Source organism: Ambystoma mexicanum, chromosome 2p (genome assembly GCF_040938575.1).
Source record: "Ambystoma mexicanum isolate Mex_15411 chromosome 2p, UKY_AmexF1_1, whole genome shotgun sequence".
Classification (NCBI taxonomy): Eukaryota; Metazoa; Chordata; class Amphibia; order Caudata; family Ambystomatidae; genus Ambystoma; species Ambystoma mexicanum.
Window position 1 is genome coordinate 274,479,501 of NC_090923.1, and position 22,309 is coordinate 274,501,809.

General features: G+C 41.5%; 1 protein-coding gene across 6 annotated transcripts in view; it reads right to left on the reverse strand.

Annotated features, from left to right (window-relative positions):
* Positions 1 to 22,309, reverse strand: part of LOC138566370 (inter-alpha-trypsin inhibitor heavy chain H4-like) — a 1,003,937-nt gene that overhangs the window by 636,237 nt on the left and 345,391 nt on the right. For all 6 annotated transcript variants that reach the window (XR_011301923.1, XM_069643539.1, XM_069643537.1 and 3 more), the window contains exons 11-13: positions 19,106 to 19,291; positions 12,764 to 12,903; positions 1,239 to 1,393 (exon numbers count right to left, since the gene is read on the reverse strand). Coding sequence is in view for 5 of the 6 variants with exons in the window: in XM_069643539.1 (XP_069499640.1) it covers positions 1,239 to 1,393; positions 12,764 to 12,903; positions 19,106 to 19,291 (481 nt within the window). In the remaining variant the exon portion in view is untranslated. The remainder of the gene's footprint in view (positions 1 to 1,238; positions 1,394 to 12,763; positions 12,904 to 19,105; positions 19,292 to 22,309) is intronic.

Sequence of the window (22,309 nt, forward strand, 5' to 3'; positions counted from 1 at the left end):
ATTACGTCGACCAAATGTCCTGTCGACCAATTATTTTCGATGAAATGTCCGGACACCGCAAATAACAAAACTCGCCCTGAACCCTCTGCCATTGAATTGGGGTCCGTGGACTCGGTGGCACCTATAAAAACAACAGCTCCATATCATCATTATTCCACTCCCTTAGCCTTTTCTGGCCCTCTTTCAGCCACCAAATAACCATGTCCGTTCACAGAAATCCACAGAGCGGGCGACACCCGTGCCCACTTTTATCACCTACAAAAACTGCCCCATATCATCTCTATTCTACCCGTCCACCCTCTCCAGACCGTCTTTTGGCCACTAAATTACCCATAATGTGTTTTTCCAGACTTTTACCTCACTGCAATGATGCGGACACCGATGGCTGTCCGTGGAACCAACATTACAGCTTTTCCAAAAATATGACGCTCCTCATACTTTTCGCCATTCAATCAGCAGACGCGTCCGATGTCTGGAAACATCACGACAGCCCCTGCAACAATCATAGGCCTGTCCATTACGATCAGAGGCCTGTACATTGACCAAACAGGGAAGTGGGTCTGCAGACCGAACGCAGATAATGAGCATTTTTTGGATGTACTTTTTAGCCATTTTTAAAAAAGCAACTGGATTAATTTACACCAAATCTACAAATGCACCCTTTGCGACCAAGCCGCCTCTCCCGGCACAAATGTGGGAAAGTCCGTCTAGCGGTTTGGGATGTAGGCGTGACCAGAATGTTTTCCCATTGCGTCTATGAGGAAAACCACAGATTTTTGGACCCCATCTATAACTTTGCCCCCCTGGATAAAAGATCACCAAACCTTGTGGAATCAATCCGAGGGGGCCATATACTTTCTTTGCAAAGTTAGGTGAGGACTTTTCCGGGGGGGGCCAAGTTATAAGCCACCAAACAAGTGCTCTGCCTATGGGTTGAGGAACTTAACCACAACCACACGGCCGCTGCCGCAGGCCGAGTAATATATATATATATATATGTTTTCTCTGTAACAGCTGCATAATAGGACATTGCATATATAAATAAAATAAATGTGTTGCTGTGTTGCATGATTATTTTAAGCCTTCTTGTACTTGTATCAGACCAATGTGTACTTCAGGAATGCAACATGTATCCTAATGGTTCATTAGATAAGGAGATCAGGTCTTATGCTCTGCCACACCATTACTTTCTGATTTCTACTTATGAATTACAGTTCTGTTAGCATTGAGATACTTACGTTCTTCTGTAGGCTTGTTTGCCACAATAGGGTTATCTTGATCTTCGGGTTTGGTAACAACCATGGATGTAAGTGAGGTGACAAAGCTGTATTTCAGTGAAAGCTCCAAAGCTTTTTTCTGCAGGTCCTTCTGAACATCTCCAGTTGCTAAAATGCTAAAGCAGAAAATCATTGTTAATGTCTGCAGGTCAATAATATTAAAAAAAGAGCAAATATTTAAAATTACACCAACGTTCCCCCATTATATTTTTACAATGAACAATCAAAATAAATTAAATTGAGACCAACCACATAACTATTGGCCTGGATTGAGTCATTTCTTAGTAATCGTACTGCCAGGGTCTTTGTGGATGGCTATGAAGACACACCAGACTTGCTGCATTGTGGCATGCCTTAAGGCTCTTGCCTTTCCCTGACATTATATCATATCTACACTCAACCTTTGTTTGATCTTTTGGATAACCTGGGCATTATTATACCAACTCAGCTGACGATACCTAGGTCATGCTCAAAATAACAGGGGACTATGCTAAGGACTCTGAAGCTGTCAATCAGATCTAGGCTAGTATAGATTCTTGGATGACTGTTTACTGGCTGGCCCTCAATGACAACAAGACAGAGCTTTTGATTTTGGGGCCAGGTCCTGTTGATCAAACTTGAGCCATGTTACAAACATTTTATAATGTCTGATTGTGCCAGTCTAGTGGCACCCTACGTTAAGATGTTAGGCATGTATTTGGACTCACAACTAACCATGCAGTACGTCCTCCACTTGAGATCTACTTGTGCTTATGCACTTAAATTTCTGCGCCAAATGAGACCTTATTTGTCTGATAAAAATAGATCCTTACTTGCCTGTGCCATAGTCAACTCCAGAATGGACTATTGCAATAGTATGCTTTGTAAGGAAGGCATGGTGTCAAACAGTAAGACAGACACAAGTGATCACTGCTCAGGGGTGTTTATTGAACTTCAATCTGTGTTGAAAAAGGCCTATCTAATCCTAAATCTAAAGATGGGAGCAAGCTACGACCATCAAATAATAATAACGCAGTCCTAGTCGAGTATGTCAAAATAAAAGGGCCTATACTAATAAACCTATTGCCAATCCTTACTTTTAAAATACAAATAGTGTGGGAAATAATGTTATACAATGGAAAAGTGTTCAAGAAATGATATGTCAGGACAGTTGAGCAGTTAGCCTCCCTTCGCCATTTGTTCAGCATGGCAAAAGCCAGCATGCATGAGCCTTGTGCACACTCTGGCTTCCTCGGTACAAGGACACAGCTCAATGGTTCAGCTCGTCTCACACCACTCTGGCAAAGTATTTCAGAAACAAAAAGGATTCTCAAAAGAAATGTCTCTTGTCAAAATACAGGCTTCCTCTTCCTTGAAACAAAGTTCACTTTGCTTGTCAAACACAGACTTCCTTTGTCAGAACACAGGCTTCCTCTGCCTTGATACAGAAGTTCACTTTACTTATCAAAACACATAGTATTACCTTCTTTCCCAGTGACTGCTGGTATTTGTAGTTCCTTTTGTTACTCGTACAGTTCAAAATCTCAGTATCAGGACCTTCAGAGGCAGAATCTCTTTGCCATTCATAGTCTCTTACTGCAGTGGGTCTGATGTAGCAAAATAAATGCAAAAGTTCCTTTCCAATGTCAATATTCTCACATTCATAAGTTCACTACTGGTCTCCCTCCTTCGGGCTTGGACCACGGGTCTCCCTCATCCTGGCTCAGACCATGAATCTCCCTTGTCCAGACACAGATTCCTTTTGATACCAGAAAAGAAGACTTTCAATTGTACGTGGGATTTTGCTTTACCCATTGCAGGACAACTTTGATTTACAATGTACAACTCTTTAACTTTCACTTCCCAGCTGAATACCTTACAGAGACCTTTGATTGGGCACACACGCGGTGCCGGACCACTCTTTTTCACAGCTTTGCTCTTTGGACTAAAAGTCCCAGAATGCACATTCAAGGTTTTGTTCCCACTTCACTACTTTCCAAGCTTTCTTTACTTCAGAAATAAAAGACTTTTGACTGTGTGCATGATTTGGCTCAACCCATCGCAGGACTTCCATTCACAATTACTCGCTGAATACCTTGAAGAGACTTTCGACTTAGCACTCACGCAGAGCCGGATAACTCTGTCAAAGGTATTGTATCTTCCTATAAAAAGTTCAAGCACTCAACAACAGTCCAACCTTTCTAGCGTTTTTTATCACATGTTTCTTAACAATGTTGTTTCCAGCGCTCTCTTCAATTTACCCCAAAAACTCCAAGTCCCATAAAACCTTTCCTGGGTCTTTTTTCTACTTCTTGCTTTCTTCCTCAAATGCAATATTTTTGTTGTCACTTCAGCTACACGCATACCCACCAGGATTTCCTCTTTCTTTGCTTTAGCCTCACCCGGTTGGTGCAGCGCTGGTAAGGAACCTCTCTGCAGCTTTCTGGGTCAAGGTCAGGGTCTTCCCACCTGCCCTTCAGACACCTGGGCTTTCCTTCTTGAACCCAGGGGAAACAGCGCACCAGGGGAAACACTCAGCAGGATGCAGTCTGTCTTCTCTTGTCCTCGGGAGACCCAGCTCCCCTATTAAGATGCAGCCTCTCCCAGGCACAGGGTCAGTGCTTTGCCCCTCTGTTCTCCTCTGGACTCTTCTGACAGTTCCTTTTACACTCTGCTGCCTCTGAGCTCTCTCAGTTCTCTCTGCAGTTTCAGCTCGCTCAGTGTTTGCTCTCGTCCTCTGCCTTTTATCTGTGTGGGAACTTTTAATGGAAGTCAGGTGTGAGCAATTGTCAGTAATTGCCTGATCTGATCTCATTATTGGGACAACATGTAGACAGCCCATAGGAATCTATTGCCCATTGATTCCCATGGGCAATCCTCATGACTCACATGTGCCTCTTCTCCATCCCAGCGTTTCTCAGGTTTGGTGAGGGGGAAATTGGGTATGAACTCAAATATTCCCTGATGGTAGAAAAGGGGGGGATTAATGGGGATTACAAAAGGGCCGAATATCGTGTCTCCCCTTTGAACATTCTCCCCCAAATTCTCCACTCAGTTGTTTGTCCCTTTTTATTCTGCCTCCAGAATCGCGACTTGAGAGAGACAGTATTTCTTTGGGCCTTAATGTAGTAGAACCCTGGGAATAAGTGGGAACAATCCCTGGGTTTTTCACAGCTTGCAGGCACTTCTGCCAACAACCTGTGAAAGTTTCAGACCATCCAAAATCGGGCAGTAAGGGCCATTAAGTGCACTGGTAGGAGAGATCATGTTACACCTGCCAGAAGGAAACTTCACTGGTAACCAGTTAAACAGCAAATCGCCCACAAGATTCTTACCTTGTCCCGCAAATTTAGGTCTGGGAATGCACCTCAGTACCTCTGTGCTCAACTGAAGGTTGCTGTCAGCAGATGATTAGCATGCTCCAATGGAGACAATAAACATTTTCAGCCATGCATCAAACATCAGAAGTATGGTGGCACAATGTTTGATGTATGGGCTCATTGTGCCTGGAATAGGCTGCCATTAATGTCTTTTCCTTGTCTACCTGATTTTAAAAGAGCTGTAAAAACACATCCGTTTAACCAGAGGGATTCATTGTTATTTTTATTTGGACCTCTGTTTTTGGCTCTGAATCCCTTTGTCTACCGCTGCGCATTATCTTATTACAGTTTTTATTTCGATGTGTGTTCATATGTTGTGTTGTGTGTGTAACCTAAGGTCTTTGGTCGTGCGGAGCATTACATGATGTAAAAAAATAATAATGATGATGATAATAACAATAATAACAATAATAATAATACTACTACTACTAATAATAATAAAAAATAATACAAAAATAACAGTAGCTTACTAATTTATATATTGGCTTATTTATTTGTAAGATTTGCAATGCTTCCATCTTGGAATGCCTGTACACAACGTGATCATTCAATCGCCTGAGGATGGTGACTGGTCTTACCTTGTTCTTCTAATGTACCAAGAACATATTGCTGTAGAATCCCCAAACCCTCAGGTCTGCTCTCTCTATGAGGTCTTTCTGAACAAAAGCTCTATCTCTAGAAGCCTGCTCTCTGTCTGGGAGACTCAAATTTGTGAGGGGATTCAAGCTTCAGTGGGCTTTGTCACTAACTCTAGTCACAACACCTCTATCGCCTGAAGAACCCATGTATCGCTGGACAGTATGTGCCAATAGCTCATAAAAAATGCTGTTCTTCCACCTACCGATGAGTTTTGCGCAATCTCTTGTCTCACCTAATGAGCTGCTCTGGTTTCTGTATGTGCCTCTACCTTTGTGCCCTCTCTATCCTCTGGCTCTGCTCAGGAATAAGGTGTCTTGCTGCCAGGTTCCCCAATATTGGGCCTGAGGCCTCTGAGATGTTCTCTGGGAATTGAGGTAAACATTAGATCGACCCAGTAGATCGACCCATGTATCTATCAGTCCCTGAAATGAAATTTACCAGGAAAGATCGTCTTGCCCAAAGTCTGTGCCTTCTCGAGCACCGTGTAGGTGTCCACAAAAGTGTTCACTTCTCTGGCGAAATCCCCAACAAAAAGCAAGCCGTTCAGGACTTCACCTGCCTCATACAAAGACAGATGTCCTAACTTTCTGCCCTCCGAGCCCAGTTCACCAGAATGTGTGGGTCTACTGGGTCTCCAGTGTTGATTGCCCTCTCTGCGAGGTTCATTATCTTTGTGATGGGACAAAACAGATCCAGCACCTTTTCCTGGTATCCTTTCCATGGCATATTAATACCATTACATTTGCCCACTTTGCTATGAACGTAGTCATCTTTGGGTATACATCTGGGGTCTCTGCCACCTTGCCCAGCAGATCAGGCCTAGGACATTAGACCCTCATTCGAAATCTGGTTTCCTTCTCAAATGGCTTCCTTATCTTCTGTGCCATATATAACGCCTTCCAGGGAGAGGGCATCCAGTCTGTAGACCTTGGATGCCGAATACAAGCTGGCTAAATCACGCCTGACAGGTCATCTAAGGCCTCTTGTACCCAACATGCTGGGATCTATCCCTGCGTCTTCTGCCCTCTTTGTATCTAAGGAGACATCCTACCCGTCATCCTCCGCATCATCATCCACAGCATCATCATCTATGGATGTGTCTGTATCTCTGTGTTTTTCACCCATGGGAAGGCCATCTGCCGCTTATCGAAGGTGTCAACCGCCTCCTGGGGCCTTCTTTCTACCCCTTCTTTACTGCCCAGGGGAGTAGAAGAGTGTGACCTCTTTGAAGCCATTTTCTTCCCCTGATCCTAAATGGGCTTGACCCCTTGAGAATCTGCTTGAACTAGAACCTTCTTGAAACCCATTGTGAGGTAGGTCTTCTTCTCAGTAAATAAAATACATTTGTAGTGGATTTGAATAGAATGTGCGGTCCTGTGGCCAACTTGTCTCACATGCACTATGAGGTATGGAAATACTAGTAGGATAAAGGGTCCTAGGTTGGAAAGCCCAGGAAGTTGAAAAGACCCAGTGTGTAGATTAACACATTATATTTCTGATATTTCTCCTTATTTCAGAGTGTTTTCATTACAATCATTCAAGATCTTTTCTTAAATACATTTCTCATGACATCAGCATGAAATTCAAAAAGGTCTTTATTTTCAGAAACACAGGACGTTCACTGGTGTCCAATGCATTTCAGTCTTCAGACCATCTTCAGGAACCCAATTCTAAAAAATGAACAAACCATTACTGTCACTAAACTCCATATCTATGGTATGCAGAATCTTGTAAAATGAAATAAATTTTAGAAAACAAATGTGTACACATTCTTTTTACCTGTCTGCTTTGTCATATGTTCATAAAATGTTATGTCATCATCGACTGTTGCTTTCTTAACTAGGTTACGTGTTCAAATACTGTTCTCTTTCTGACTTTCTGTCCTCTTGGATAATGTTCTGAACTCCTGAAATAAGTGTAAGATATTTTGATAACAGCTGTTTCCTCATATACATACAACTTAATCCATGTCGGCCCCCTGTCTACTCATTTGTTCCAGTTACCAGAAATTCATCTGTAGACCGTCTGACACCAGCGGGTGGCTTGGTCAAGCATATCCATGGTGTCAGCCCGGTCTAATTTGTTGAAACTGTCACTGGCCGGCATTATTGCGATGACGCCATCGATGTCGTCACGTCATGGCATTCCGGCGCCAATTTTGAATGTTGTATTTACATTTGCTTGTGAAGAATACAATGCATTGATAGAACTGAAATCTCACAATTGCAAATAGTCCAAGTTTGTACTGTACAGCTTATTGACAATAAATCACAATTTATTTGTTTCCCAATTTTTTTTTTTTTAATCTGTGTCTATAATGTACATTTCTGGGGGTACTGATCTTCTATCTGAGAGAATGGTTCACTTTTTTAATGCTTGTAATGCATACATCTGTCATATATTAGCATACAATGCATAGGTTTCCATCCTGTCTTTGAATACAATCATTCTAACAAATAATTCACTTTTACAGACGTATGGTTACGACCACGTACCAGAGGTAAAGAATGTGTAGAATAATATGTAGCATGTATTTTTTTCTAGTATAAAAAAAGTGCTTAACAATAGTTCACATTTTTTCCACATACTTTATTTCCATATATCTAGCGTATCCATGTATCAATAGCCACAAATACAGGGTTTTACACGTGGGTTACAACATTTCTGTACCTTGCAATGATTTGATATATTTTTCAGAAAGATTCTGGGACTTTCCCATGTTATTGATATTGATATTTTATTTGTATCGCGCTCATACACAAGTGCTTCAGAGCACGACGAGGCAAGGGAGGGGAACAAGGGAGAACAAAACAACGATCTTACTAGGCCCAGTGACATTGAGAATGCGCAACCATATGGGAGAGGTAAAGGGGAAAGTGCATGGTTGGAGAACTGGAAAGTGCTGAGCAAAGGAATACAAATAAATAATACATAAATAAATAATAAAAAGCAACAAACAGTGGTAGTGCTGCCAGAGAGTGGCAAGTGCTAGGTTTAAGGCAACAGACAGGGTATGTCTGATAAGTGCAGAAGGAAGGGGGGGCTATAGGGTTACAGATACATACCGCAGTGCAAGGGATTGCCAAGAGTCGGTGTAGGTGGGTGGCAGGGTGAGCAGGTACTTGGGCTCGAAAGTCAGAGGGTAACCAAGTGCACAATGCCAAGATAAAAACATATCAGCAGTGGAGAGGAGGAGCAAAGGCAGAAGCAAAGAGGAAGGTCTTGAGGTGCATCCAGAAACGGATGCACCTCGAGACCCTCAGTGTCAGAGAGGCTGTTCCAGAGGGAGGCACCAGCCGATGACAGAGATCTACCCCAAGTTTGTTTCTTTGAAAAACGACTGACCCTGAGGGAGTTAGAGGTAGAGGAGCAAAGTGCTTGGCAGGGAAGGTAGTTATAGAGGAACAGCTGAAGGTATTTTGTACCCAGGCCCCAGAAATTCTTTTGGACAATGCAAAGGGATTTGAATGTAATCCTTGCAGCCAGAGGAGAGATTTCAGGGCTGGAGATATACGATCCCAGGGCTTGAGGGAGAGTAGAAGCAGGTAGATTTAGAAAGAGGCTGTTGCCATAATCCAACCTATAACCAGGGCTTGAGAGACAGTGAGCTTTTGGGGGAAGGAGAGGAAAGGCAAAGTACCTCTGAGGAGGTGCAGTAGGACTTTTGACTTTTAGAGACATCAGAAATGTGGGCAGAGAAGGAAAGCGTGGAGTCTAAGATGACCCCAAGGTTCTTAGCCTCACATGTGGTGGTAGGTGGAGGGCCAAGAGAGGCCAGCCAAAGCGTGATAGGAAAGGAGGGTGAAGGTGTGCCGATGAGGAGGATCTCTGTCTTGCTGGCATTCAGGCAGAGATCATTGGCAGCAATCCTGAATGGCAGATAGGTAATCAGAGATGAGAGAAGGAGAAGAGGTGGCCGAGGGAAGCCTGAAAATGAATTGAGTGTCATCAGCATAGCACTGAAAATTGGAGCAGAAAATAGCAATGCGGTGGGCGAGAGTTGCTAGGTATTGGTTGAAAAGCCAGGGTGAGTGGTTGGACCCCAGGGGAACACCACTGGTAGAAAGGGTGATAGATGAAAGGAAGGACCCAAGTTTTACCTGGGAGGGTCGATCGGAGAGGAAAGAGGCCAACCAGGCCAGAGCCTAATCGGTGATACCCAGGTTGTCACGGAGACGGTTGAGCAGGATGGTATGGTTGACCATGTCGAAGGCAGAAGAGAGATCATGTAGGATGAGGACAGAGGGGATATTAGAATCAAGGTTGGAGAGCAGATCTTTATGGATGTTCAGGAGAGTAGTTTCTGTACTTCTGGCAACTTTAAAACCAGACTGATGGTCGTGGAGACAACCAACAGAATCAGAGTGAAGGTTAAGCTGCGAGTTGGGCAGCTTTTCCAGGAGTTTGTCGATGGTGTCATCACGCTAATGACGGCCGGTGCCATTTTCAGCAAATTAGACCAGGCTGACACCAGGAATCAGCTTGACCAAGCGATCTTATGGTGTCAAACGGTCTCCAGATGAATTTCTGATAAGTAGAAAGAATGGGCACACAGGGGTCCACCTGGATTCATTTGTATGTATATGAGGCAATAGCTTCTAACTAAAAATCACACTTATTTCAGGAGTTTAGAACATTATCCAAAAGGACAGAAAGTCAAAAAGAGAACAGGATTTGGACACACATCCTAGTTAAGAAAGCAAATGCTTGCAAGAAGTCGATGATGACATTTCATTTTCTACACATATGACAAAGCAGACAGTTAAAAGAAATGTGTACACCGCATTGTTCTGTATTAAATGAAATCTGGCAAGGCAGGAGCCGTTTGCCCTTGCCAGCAAAGCATTGTCATAGTCTATCCTTGATAGATTGATAGCACGTACAATGGTGGCACAGTTATTTTCTTTAACAAGAGGTCTCATGTGGCTAAGTAGTCTAAGATAATACTGACAACTTCGGCTGATCTGGTTCACATGTGCCTTTACACTTAAGGATGATTCTAGATTGATGCCAAAAGTTTTTACATTGCCCTGGACCATAATTATGCTGTTCATAAGTCTAAAACTTTTACATTCTACGCTCAGCATTGCGCGGGTGTGCCAGGAGCCGAAGCTTTTTAAGGACTCTTTTTTGCTACTATTTAAGTACACCCAGTTCCTGCCCATCCATTACTCAATGATGTTATAGATGCTTGTCAGATTATTTGAATCTTGAAGCTAGTCCACACTCATCTCCAGAACCAGCTCTGTGTTTTCAGCATAGTTTGTAAAAAAAACATTCCAACGTCCTCTAGCAGAGAGCACAAAGGTCTGAGGTATAAGTTGAAAAGCAAAGGGGACAAACTGGTGCCCTGTGGCACTTCCGCACTTGATTCTCACTTTGGTGGAGAAGGTTTTGCCCCTGTTTATTTTGGACATACGGTTGGAGAGGAATGATTGAATCCAGTTAACTGCTTCCCCGTAGCAGCTGGTCATGATCAAGCAAGTCAAAGGCTGCAGAGAGGTCGAGTAAGATTAGCACACCCGTTCCCATTGGTTGAGAATTTTCCAGAAAAACTACCATAAAGGAATGACTTGTGGGAAATTGTAGTTTTGGAGTGTTTTTTCCTGGCTATATAGGGAAAAGAAAAAAGTGGAAATGTTTTGAAAGACTGTTAGAGAGTGGTATTAAAGAAAGATAAGCATAAGGCTCGCCTCTGGTCTTAAAATAGAATTGGATCATATAAACATCACTCTTAATCTACAATGTCAGGAGTATGCAAACAAGCTTTTTGTATAACTTGACCATTTACGTGAAACACTATCTCCTTTGCAATCTATCACCATAGTTTACACCACAGTTAATGGAAATTAAAATTACCTTATTAAAGGCAGAACGTTTCTAAAATGAATTACACACTGAGGACAGATGGTGCTCTTTTAAATCTATTTGTAAAAAGCATAAAGATATGATTTGCAAGAAAAATAACTCTTAAATGAATGAACTTAAATGAACAGATTATGAAGACAGAAAATGCACCAAGAAAAGTATTTCAAACGATACATTTATTTGGGAATTCCGTAGCGGTCGCTCAATTCATTCCAATTTTGGGTAATCATTGTGCCGCTGTAGATGAGATTTTTATTTCGACATTTTGTGATATTCACGAAGGGATTAAAGCATGTATGATAGTTGGGAGCAAATATACCATCTATCAGAAGACACAAAGTGATGTACCTAGTATCTGGAAATCCCCTTTGACTTCTGCTTAGTCTCATCAGAAGAGGGAAGATTAAACAACCAAAATCCACAGGTTGCCTTGAAGATTCCGGCCCTCACCACAATAATTTTCACTGACTCTATAGAAGGTATTGTTTCATCCTAGTTGATGTTATCTATTGTTTCCCGATTATTGAAGAAATCTGCCTTAGATCCATTAATTTTGAAGAATTATCCTCCGCTCGCAGACTTGCCTTGGGTTGCAAAGATTCTAGAACAAAGTGCTTCATGTCAGCTGCAATCTTTTGTGGCATCAAACTCATTACTAAATATATTTCAAACTGGAGCCTGGCTTAAACATGGCACACAGACAGCCTTAATCGTTGCCTGAGAGGAAATCTTAGAACAGGCAGATGAAGGTGGTTGCACTCATTGCAGCTCAAACAAAACAAGACAGAGGTTATCCTCTATGGGCCCAACATTGAAATGTGTCTTAGCATGCAAAACTCTGCCCGCCTCCAATTCTCTTTCATATCCAAATGCAATGAGTATATAAGGTAAAAAAAAAAAAAAAACTATTGGCATATACTGACAACATGATCTTTCTATTGACAATAAACATTTTGTAGAGGTGGTCAGCACTTTAGTAAATTCTAAGTTAGACTACTTCAACTCAATCTTTGTAAACAACTCCCGAAAGTTGAATTACACCAAACTGAGAATCATTGTCTCCTTTATGATCTTTACATTGGCTGCCAATAAAGAACATGATACTTTGCAAGGTTCTTTGATTAACTTTCATATGCCTGCATGGATTGACTCCTTTATATCACGAGAACTGTGTGCTCAAAAGATATGACTTTTTTGGCCATTCATGTGTCTAAATTCGTCCATAGAGATGATGGTGGGTTCTCTGTAGCAGCCCCAAGACTCTGGAAATCCCTTCATCAGCGCATTAGAGAAATAAATGAATTCTTGCAGTTTCGTAAAGCCATTAAGCACTGGCTATTTAGTTGAGATATGGCACTTAATAAGTAGACAGCATGGTGCACCTTGGTGCGGTTAAGTCTGTAAGTGGCCTGTAATAAATCCCAATAAATACAAAGCAACATGAAAAGACGGGCTAAAATTAGACTCTTCAGCAAATGAAGAATGTCTTCGTTCTTACAACCACACACTAAATCTATTCATCTTATTTTGATAGTCAACTGCTTGCCCTGTATGGTGCCGTGGAACACAGTCAGAGAGAGTTTACCATCAAGGAAAGAAATAGCAAATATAACATCTTACACTTTCTCCAAAAGCTGTTGAATCGTCAGGTATGCCCACAGCCTTTCAACAAAGTCTCCAAATACATACTGGCTCTGCTTTAATGCTTCTTCCTTCTCAGCTATATTCTCTTCTACTTTATAAACAAGATCGGCTGTGTGCTGTAAAGACAGAACCAAGGCAAAGTTAGTGTTACAATACGTCCCATAGGACCAATAGCAGCTACTTGAGATGACTGCAATATGTTCCATTAACCAAACAAAGACACATGTTTCGTTTTTTCCTACACGCCCATACTATGTCTCTCAGGTCATACTGGTGCTCTTTTCAGTTTTATGACAATTGTACCCACAGCATCCTCATCACACCATCGAAATATGCTGCTTAGAACAAAGGCTCTATATTTCTGTCAGGACTGTCATTTGCAACTTTATATGTACTTAACTTGTGTCTCTGCATTATTCCAACTTATCTTGAGTTTTTTTTACATAAAATGTTTTCCTATTTTTGGCTTGAAAATGTAATAGTTAAGAGGCACATGTTTGGTAACCAACTAACCAACAATTGAGTCTACATCCAGCTTTTCAAACTTAGACACGGGTATGGCAGTAACATTAATGCCTCATGTGGTAAGTACAGCAACCGGAAAAATCGGATTATTTTGATATCAGATCTATAATACACATTACACCATGTGCATGTCTATGTTACGAGCAATGGGGACTCATACAGTTGTAGTCGCTGATATAATTAGTATAATTGAGACTGCAGATCAAAGTGGTACATCTATTTGTCTTGGTTTTAATGATAAGCGTTATTAGTTTAATTCACAAGAATTATAAATTAATTTAGTATTGACGGGATAGTCATCTAAAATGATATATGGTTTGTAAATCCCATCATTCCTATATACAGCATTCGTATATCCTTATTGCATGTTTCTAGGTACCAGGGTAATAGCACAGTACATATGTGACACCTTTTGCCCACAAGCCTACATATATCAATCTCTGCCTTGATAAGGACCGGCACTAGGTCGAAACACGTGATGGCTTGTGTGCAAAAAATGTATATCACTCTAGCTTAGGAATAGGCTTGTGAGAAACGTGATTGGAGATTCATATATGTAGGAGTGTCGGCAAAAAGTGTGTAACATATGTACTGTGGTATTACCCTGGTAATCACTACTGTTGTGAAGGTCAGACACCATAGACTTGATTCATTAGGAATGATCTCAATATTTCTGGATGAATAATGCAATAATAGTTTTGCTTTCCAGGAGGTTAGTAACTGTTTTTATCCTGGCCCTTACTGCCCTTTAATATGTACTTGCTTTTATTATTATTATTATTATTATTATTATTATTATTATTATTATTATTACTAGTAGTAGTAATGTTTGTATTATGACTTGTATTATTACGGTATTAGTAGTAGTAGTATTATTATCACTATGCCAACCTAACTCTGGAGCAACAGAGCTCTGTACAGTTCATATAAAAACATTGATGACAAGTATTTAATAAAGAATAAAGTGCAAGTAAAGATTATTAACAATTGTCACAGTGCAATATACGGCTGTGCAAGGGTTGCTTCAATAAAGTTGGTGTATTGGAATAGGTAGTGTGTTCTGGTATCTGTATACCCTTGTATGGTTTAAAGACACTTGTGAGAGATGCTGACATCTTCTGGTTCCATATGGGACTAATGACCACACAAACTACCTATTGTGCTGGTAGAATGCTGTGCTGGTAGAGTGCTGTTACATGACAGCAACAATCACACTAATAGGTTCATGGATATGAAAGTAAAAGAAGCATGGTATCCTAAGCTGCCATGGAATTGGTATGGGGTGCAAATTGACTGTTCCCAGACTGCAAATGAAGGGGATGCTTTTCAGAGCTTGGACACTGCGACCATGTTCCTATACTAAAGTGACCCTTTGTCCTATACATATATTGTCCAAGCCAAGCATGGTTCTGGAACATGTTCTAGGTCCCGCATTCCAGAGACAGAGTGTGAGGCAGGAGACGAACTCTAGGAGCATTTAACCTAAACTTTGGAAAAAGGGACCCCAAAGTGATAAACGCCCATACCCTAATGACCCACAGACTGGCTAGGATGTTTAGCTAGATGCTAAGGATTGTGCCATGGACTCAAGGAGCTTTTTTAAAATATCCAGGTCTAGATTGAGGTTTAGTAGGGTTCAGAGTTTGCTTAATCCCCACTGCTATATTTCTTAGCAGAGAACACAGGGTTTTTGTTTTGCTTTCCAGATGGAGCTTCTGAGGTTGTTTGTGGACACTGGGTGGGTCTTGGCATGCTTCTGCATTTTGGGGAGACTTAATGCAGTACTGGGACAGTTTTCGGGATGAGGATTTATCACCTTAGTCCACAGTGGATAGGTAGAGAGTTAGTAAGAAGTACACATCACATAAAAGAGAGCCAGGAACAAGGTTTCGCCAAACATAATTGACAGCTTCCTAAAGAAAATGCATAGCCACTTGCATTGAAAGTTGCTCATTAAGAATTAATGGTCTCAGACTAATTCAGAAAGGAGACAAGGAAAGCAATATCTGCTTCATCAAATCCTAATATTGGAGGAAAAGTAAAAATTGATTCACAACTTCTTCCTCGATGTAGATTTTCATATGTGAGAGTTTGTTTATTATGTGTGAGTTTACATATTGCTCAGAGTGTCCCATGTTCTGCCTTGTTTCCAAATTAGATGTGAGTGAAGGCACAGACCAATTTACATAGTTCTTGGGGTACATGTGTATAAGTGGATTTGTATTGTATGGTGCAAACCTGGCTAGAAGGAAACAAAGTGATTTAAAAGCAGATGAATGTGTGCACATAGTGAATGGGAGAGGAGGGTGGGGTGGTAGAAGGTGGAGGAAGGGGTGGTCAGTAACAGGCTTTGTTTGATGTTTGTTTGATCCTTGAAGAGTTTCTGCCTGAAGTGCAGTAGAGAGGGAGCTATCCTGATGGTTGCATGTAAGCTCTTTCGGAAGGTTGGTGCCTATCAGGAGAATGCTTGCGTTCTTGATTTCTCCATATTGGACTTTTTGGATTTCAATAGCTATGTGTAGTCCCTTCTGGTCTTGAATTAGCTTCTTGAGATGATGAGTTATTTTGGATGGTATATTGGTTTCTTCTGCATCAGAGCTTTACCAGTGATGCAGACAGTTATGAAGGTGATGCAAGGGTGGCAGTGTAACCAGTCAAGTTATTTGGCTGTGGTGAAGATCTGGTCAAATACCCTTTGTCACATGATGAGGTAGGCTGCTAAGTAATGAACAGTTGTAGAACAGCAAAAGCTGCGGCTGGAACACCTGCCAGGAGGGTTATGCCATCATTCAGGCAAGAGTGCACCAGACAAGAACAGCTGTTCTAAAGTTAGAGCTGGAGATGAAGAGCCTGACATTGCAGAGTAGTCAGAGCTGTTACCAGACTGCATACATTTTCTTTAACATATGTGTTTTGAAGGAGAGGTTGCAATCAATCATGAAGCCGATGGCCTGGAGTTGGGGGAGAGTTAAGGGGCATAGCCATTGAGTTTGTTTTCAGTCAGTGAGTTCTGGACTTGCATGCTTTTGGTGTGCAGCTGCAGATGTTTAACAGAAGAGCTTGTCTAGTGACATTCTTGTGCTACTACCATTAACACTGTGGACCAAATCCCAGCTGTAGATCACACAGGGAAGGCTGACAAGTGGTATGAGTCATTGATGATTGCTTTAGTGCAACATAAGCATGTCATATTTAGGGGAGGCCAAGTGGATGGTGGGTTATGACATGCTGCCAGGGTCAAAGTGCAGTAGCTACTGTGTCATCATGAAATGAATTTTGGAACCACAAAGATTGAACTGATGTTCAATTGAGGTGTTTGATTCTGAAATTCATTAAAAGGATGTCTACTCGATAACTCTTGCATCTTAAAGCCATCTTAGCAGGTTGGTGTGTTTGAGAGAAGAGTCTGCTGCCGATAGGGTCTAACAGGATGAGTGAGGCTGCACTACCATTGTCCATTGTTCCCTAAATTTCTATCTGATATTGGTTGCTCAATGTTGATACTGCAATTCTTGAGGGTCTGAAGCCTGATAACCTATTTTTAAATCTAGACTCTGTCTTTCAGTACAGAAGTGCTCTACATCTATATAAATAAAAATGTAAATATTTGTTTGTTCAAAATCTTAAATCTCTGAAAGTTCTGCACCGATTGCTTTGGAATTTTGACACAACGTTGCATTCGAATACGCACATGTTTTTATATACCTACCATACATAGATGTCACACCTGTGACAGGTAAAAACATGCTTTTTCTGAAAAACAGTGCCATCTGTTGGACATAAAAGCAACACATACTACACTAAACATTTTCATGCTTTTTCAGAAAAACATTGCCATCTGGTGGACGTAAAAGCAACACACTATACTAAATATTTCACGATTGAACTTCAATGTTTCCAATTTAGAATGCCTCAAATACGTGCAGCCAGACTTCAGTATGCACAGTTGCGAGCACGGCAATCGTGTTCTGCGGCTTCAGATCTGCTTCGTTCTCAACAGAATGAACGCGACAGGCTGTGAGTGGCTAAAGACATCAACGAGAAACAGCAGATCAGTGTCAAACACAACACCGTGCTCAGCAAACACGTGATTACAATCGCCTTGCATTCCGGTACAACCCAGCTGATGATTATAGTTTGAGCCGGCATGTTCTCACGGCACTATGACTGAAGTGTGTCCTTATTGCAAGGCTCTGAAATTTAATGGAGAAACGAAAGGAATGTGTTGCGCCGCCAGAAATATTAAACTGCCTCAACTTGGGGAACCGCCAGAGCCATTAGAAACTTTGTTTGCCAGATATACCACCGAATCATGGCATTTCCTATCTAACATCAGGAAATACAACTCATGTTTCCAAATTACGTCATTCGGCACAGGAATCGTAACAGCTCAATTCATGCAAACTTGCATTTGCAATCACCATCAAAAAAGCTCAAGGCCAATCTTTACACTTGTGCGGTTTAGATCTAGACACGGATTGTTTCTCACATGGACAATTATATGTTGCGTGTTCTACAGTCGGCAAACCAGACAATCTCTATATCTGCACAGACAATGGAACAACAAAAAATATTGTATACCCACAAGCATTGTGTAATTAAACATATTAGAAATGCGTGCTTTCGCTTTTCTTTCTTTTCTATTTAACCAGAATGAGCCACAGCAACGCGTGGCCGGGGACAGCTAGTTTTTAATAAGTGGTATGGGATAGATCCATGGAGCAAAGAAGACTTGATAATTTGAATCAGCGATGGAGTGACGATGTTGATATAATCCTTCAAGATCTAGGTAGACAATAAATGGCTTTTTTACTGAGGCCTTCAAACTCCTGATTACTCCTGGTCACAGTTTTAACCAATGGAGTGGAGAATGCTGAAAGGTGGGGCCTTTTACTCACGCTATACCACAGATAACATCCCACATGGCATCTTCAATATCATCAATGTGCACAATGGGATTACAATATGGTGTTAAGGTATGCAGTATCTACACGGTATGTCATCAATGAATGCATGTTTGCCATGTGTGAGGGTAGAAATATGGTGGTGGGTGTCTTATATAGCATTGGTAAATGTAACTGATGATTTCTGAGCTTTTATCTGTTTCTTCATTACCAAATGATCACAATAGCAAAATCACAGTCTGCTTAAGTTGCTTCGCTGATATTTTCAGATTTGTGCATGTGCCTGTTTGGGTGTCCTGGTGTGTTGTTTCATGCGTAAAATGGGATTGGATGTGTAGGAATATGGTTTCTAATTTATCCTTTTTATAGTTGCCATGCAAAAAAGTTTATATGAAGAATCGGTTCAAAGTAGCTGAATGTTTTGTACCTTATGATTTTATTCTGCCAACAGAACCCCATTTGTTTTGTTTTTTCAGATGACCAGCATTCTATTCAAGAGATCCGTTACATTTGTCAAATTCCTTCATTTGTCATTAGTAAATGGAATTACCAGAACATTAATTCTGGACTTGCATACTTGTAATGACCCCCAAAGTCTACTTCCCGGGCTCTCGACAGAGACATGGAAGATGAGTAGAGAAGGACCATATATGAACATTTCCTGGAAGAAAGACTTCCAACAAACGTACCTAAAGTTAGTCTAAACAAATAAGGAACATAGCTGTAAACTGCACATTCAAATCTCCTTAGAGTTTGGTGATAAGGGTGGCAAATATGCTTGCATGCGGATGGAAATGAAATGACAGATGACACAGCATACACATACAGGATAATTGTGGAGCAAAAAATGATTCTGTAAACTACCTGATCAAATTCTGAAGATACTTACTGTTTGTGCTTTGATTTCCGCTATGAAATGGTTAAGCTCATTATCATCAATTTTCCCAGCTACAACAATTTCTGATCCATCAAAGAGCTGGCGGAAATTAGTCTCTGTGAGTTGTGAAATGCTGTTATCTGGATATTCTAGTTGTATTTTCTTTAAGATGGGATTTGCCACCTCCTTGTAAAATCCCTATATTACAAAAAGAATCACAATGGTCATATGTCACATATTTCATAATTCAAAGTGAATTTGCAAATGACTCTAATGGCAGTAACTGCCATATCACTTGGGTTGCAAATGTTTTCCTTGATAAAACCATACATGGTTGTTTTGAAATACATTTGTACATTTTGGAAGAGATTTGAGTTGGTAACATTTAGAAGCTTTTTTCAGGATCACTTCTGGTGTAAAGGTCTTAGGAGTCAACTTTAATGGACTAATTAGACAGAGTAACTAACCAGTGAGGTTTAGATTAAGAGGATCAGGAACAATCTCTTCTGTACATAAACTGTTTACAGTTAAAGAGTCCATCAAGTAATAGATAATCCACACTGATCATTACTCATTTGTATTAACATCCCAGATGCATTAAGCTACAATACTATTAACAAAAAATCATGTGCTCATATATAAAATCATAGCTAAGCTGTCCAATTGGGATACCTACCCCACTTTAGATGTATTGCCTACACAGGAGCTAAAGAGGGAGAAAAAAGATGCTAGAGTAGCTATCACAGGCCTCTTAAAATGTACGACAACACCAGCAACTTGTACATAAACTTATTGAGTCCAACCTTAACCTAGAAACAAGTGTTAAGCAGCCAGACATCTGTACTTTGGATGTCCAGGGGGTGGGGGGCGGGGGCATAATCACATTTCTCCCATAGGTAGCAATGCAGCTCAAGGCAGTTTAAAATAAGGTGCCAGCTTCCACTCCCAGATGTATAGGGGGCCCCCAGACAGGATTCCTATATCCAGGTTTCAACATGAAAGTTAAACCAAACATAACTGTTGGTAAGGTCTTTATATGTAATAGAACTGATTGGGACCCAAGGTGATGCAGAAAAAGGTATGCAAACTAGTCCCAAAACACCAATAAGGCTGGACAACTACATTGGGTAAGATTAGGCTATTAGGGTGGCAGTTTTGGGAGTCCAGCGGCCACAGAGGCAGAGGTGTCTTCAATTGGCAACTTTGACAGGTGGGTTCCCATGTTTGACGGTTCTAGTCTCCATCTGTGACCTCACTGTTATGACGTCCAATAGGCTGAAGATGAAGTTGGGCCTCTGCTTTTGATCGCAAAATTCACGAGGACCCACAGGATGCCACAGATGGGATGAGCCATCAGTGTGAAACCAGCAATGGGTCTGCAGGGTCTGAAGACACAAGGATTAAAACCAAAGTAACACAGCAACAGCAGGATTCCTCAATGGCAAATAATAGAAGCAGCAGAGAGACAAGGTCCAGTCCCATGATGAGGGTGAGTTGCAAGATTGTCAGCCCCAAGCTGTGCGAGTTGCAAGCAGCAGGAGGAGTCAGATCACCCGATGATATGTGCCTTTTACAGTCCCATGACTGTTCTGAGCTCCAGTATGATGAGCGCACAGAGATACAAAACCCAGAACTGATCATACCCACCAGCATTTTCTCTGAGGCCACTAATGCATCAGATTCATGGCTCTATTTCCCTACTAGTTGAATGGCTCCTGATCCAACCCTGACATACAGTATCTTTGGCAGGAGGGAAGCTATCCACTTATCATGGGAAATATTACATTCTATATCTGAGGGGAGACTGCCCAAAAATGGAGTGGAAGCTTCGCTTGGTTACAGACCTCATGATATTACATAGGATTGGAATTTGTATTGGGGCTGTTTGAAGGCGCTTACCCAGTCCAAACCAGTTACACACACACACACACACACACACACAGACACACACACACACGGTCATTCTAAGTTTGGGGGTGTCGCACTGGTAAATCTGGCGGGATTCTACCATATGGTAATACCCTTACCGGCACCTGATCTGCTGGAATTACCATCAGATTATAGGTGCCAGTAAAGGTAGGTTAATCCCCATACCATGGAGTCCAATAGGACTCCATGGAGTGATTGCCAGTATTACCAACACTGGTAATACCAGTGCTGGTAATACCAGCTGTTTCTTGACAGTGGGGTGCCTGACTTACCTCCAACTCATGGCTGGGGGTTAATCAGGCTACCCCACCAATAAACTCAGAGAATTTACTGGCACATTAATTTCAGATCGGCATACTTGTAATTATCCCCAAAGTCTATTTCACAGGCTCTCGACAGAGCTGTGGAAGATGAGTAGAGAAAGACCATATATGACCATTTCCTGGAAGAAAGACTTCCAACAAAGTAATTGAGTGAGAAATCAGGGCCTATACAGGAAAGTACAATGTCCTGATGGTCCTGATTCGATTAATTCAAAACAGTGGTTCAAAGAAGCTCAAACAGAGTGCCATAAGTAGCACTGTGGTTAACATGCATCTGGGGACGAAGCTGCAGAATACAGGAATACAGATGCCTGGCATCCTCTAGTGCTAAAAGTTCCTATCCCAGTCCAATAGCTCAATGACAAGATTAGCCCTTTTTCTCTTTACTCCCAGTCCGGGAAGGCAAGCTGGCACCTGCAGGAGTCCTTCACCTCCAGTGAGGAGCCTGATTAGCAGTGCATCTGGCAAAGAGTGCAGGTAAGTGTCCAACTGCAGGTCACCCCCAATACTCCCTGGGGATGTTCCCTGGGGATGGGTAGGGAGCAGAGCTCCCACAAGTATTCAACTCTGACAGTGATGGATTTGGAAACTACTGTTTTCTTACCAGGGTCCAAAAATAGTCTTCTGTCCATAAGATTCTAAGATGGAGTAGGAGACCCCTTCCTTATACAAAAATAAGGTCACAGGGAATTGGATGAAAGCAAGCTTGTTTAAGGGGTAATACATGTAAATGTGACAAAGTATGCCTTCTTGCATCAAACAAAATTGTTTTGCTCTGCTGGAAGTGTTTATTAGACAGTAAAGAAAGAGAATCACACAGAAAGCCTAGATGGAGAAACCCTTTGCCCAGCCTCATCTACTATGTCTGACTGTCATAACTCTGCCCCCTTCCATAGCCTGCAGCATACAGGCCCTTTGGTATACAACACCATGCCTGTGAGTGTGAACCTTTTGTTGTGTGCAT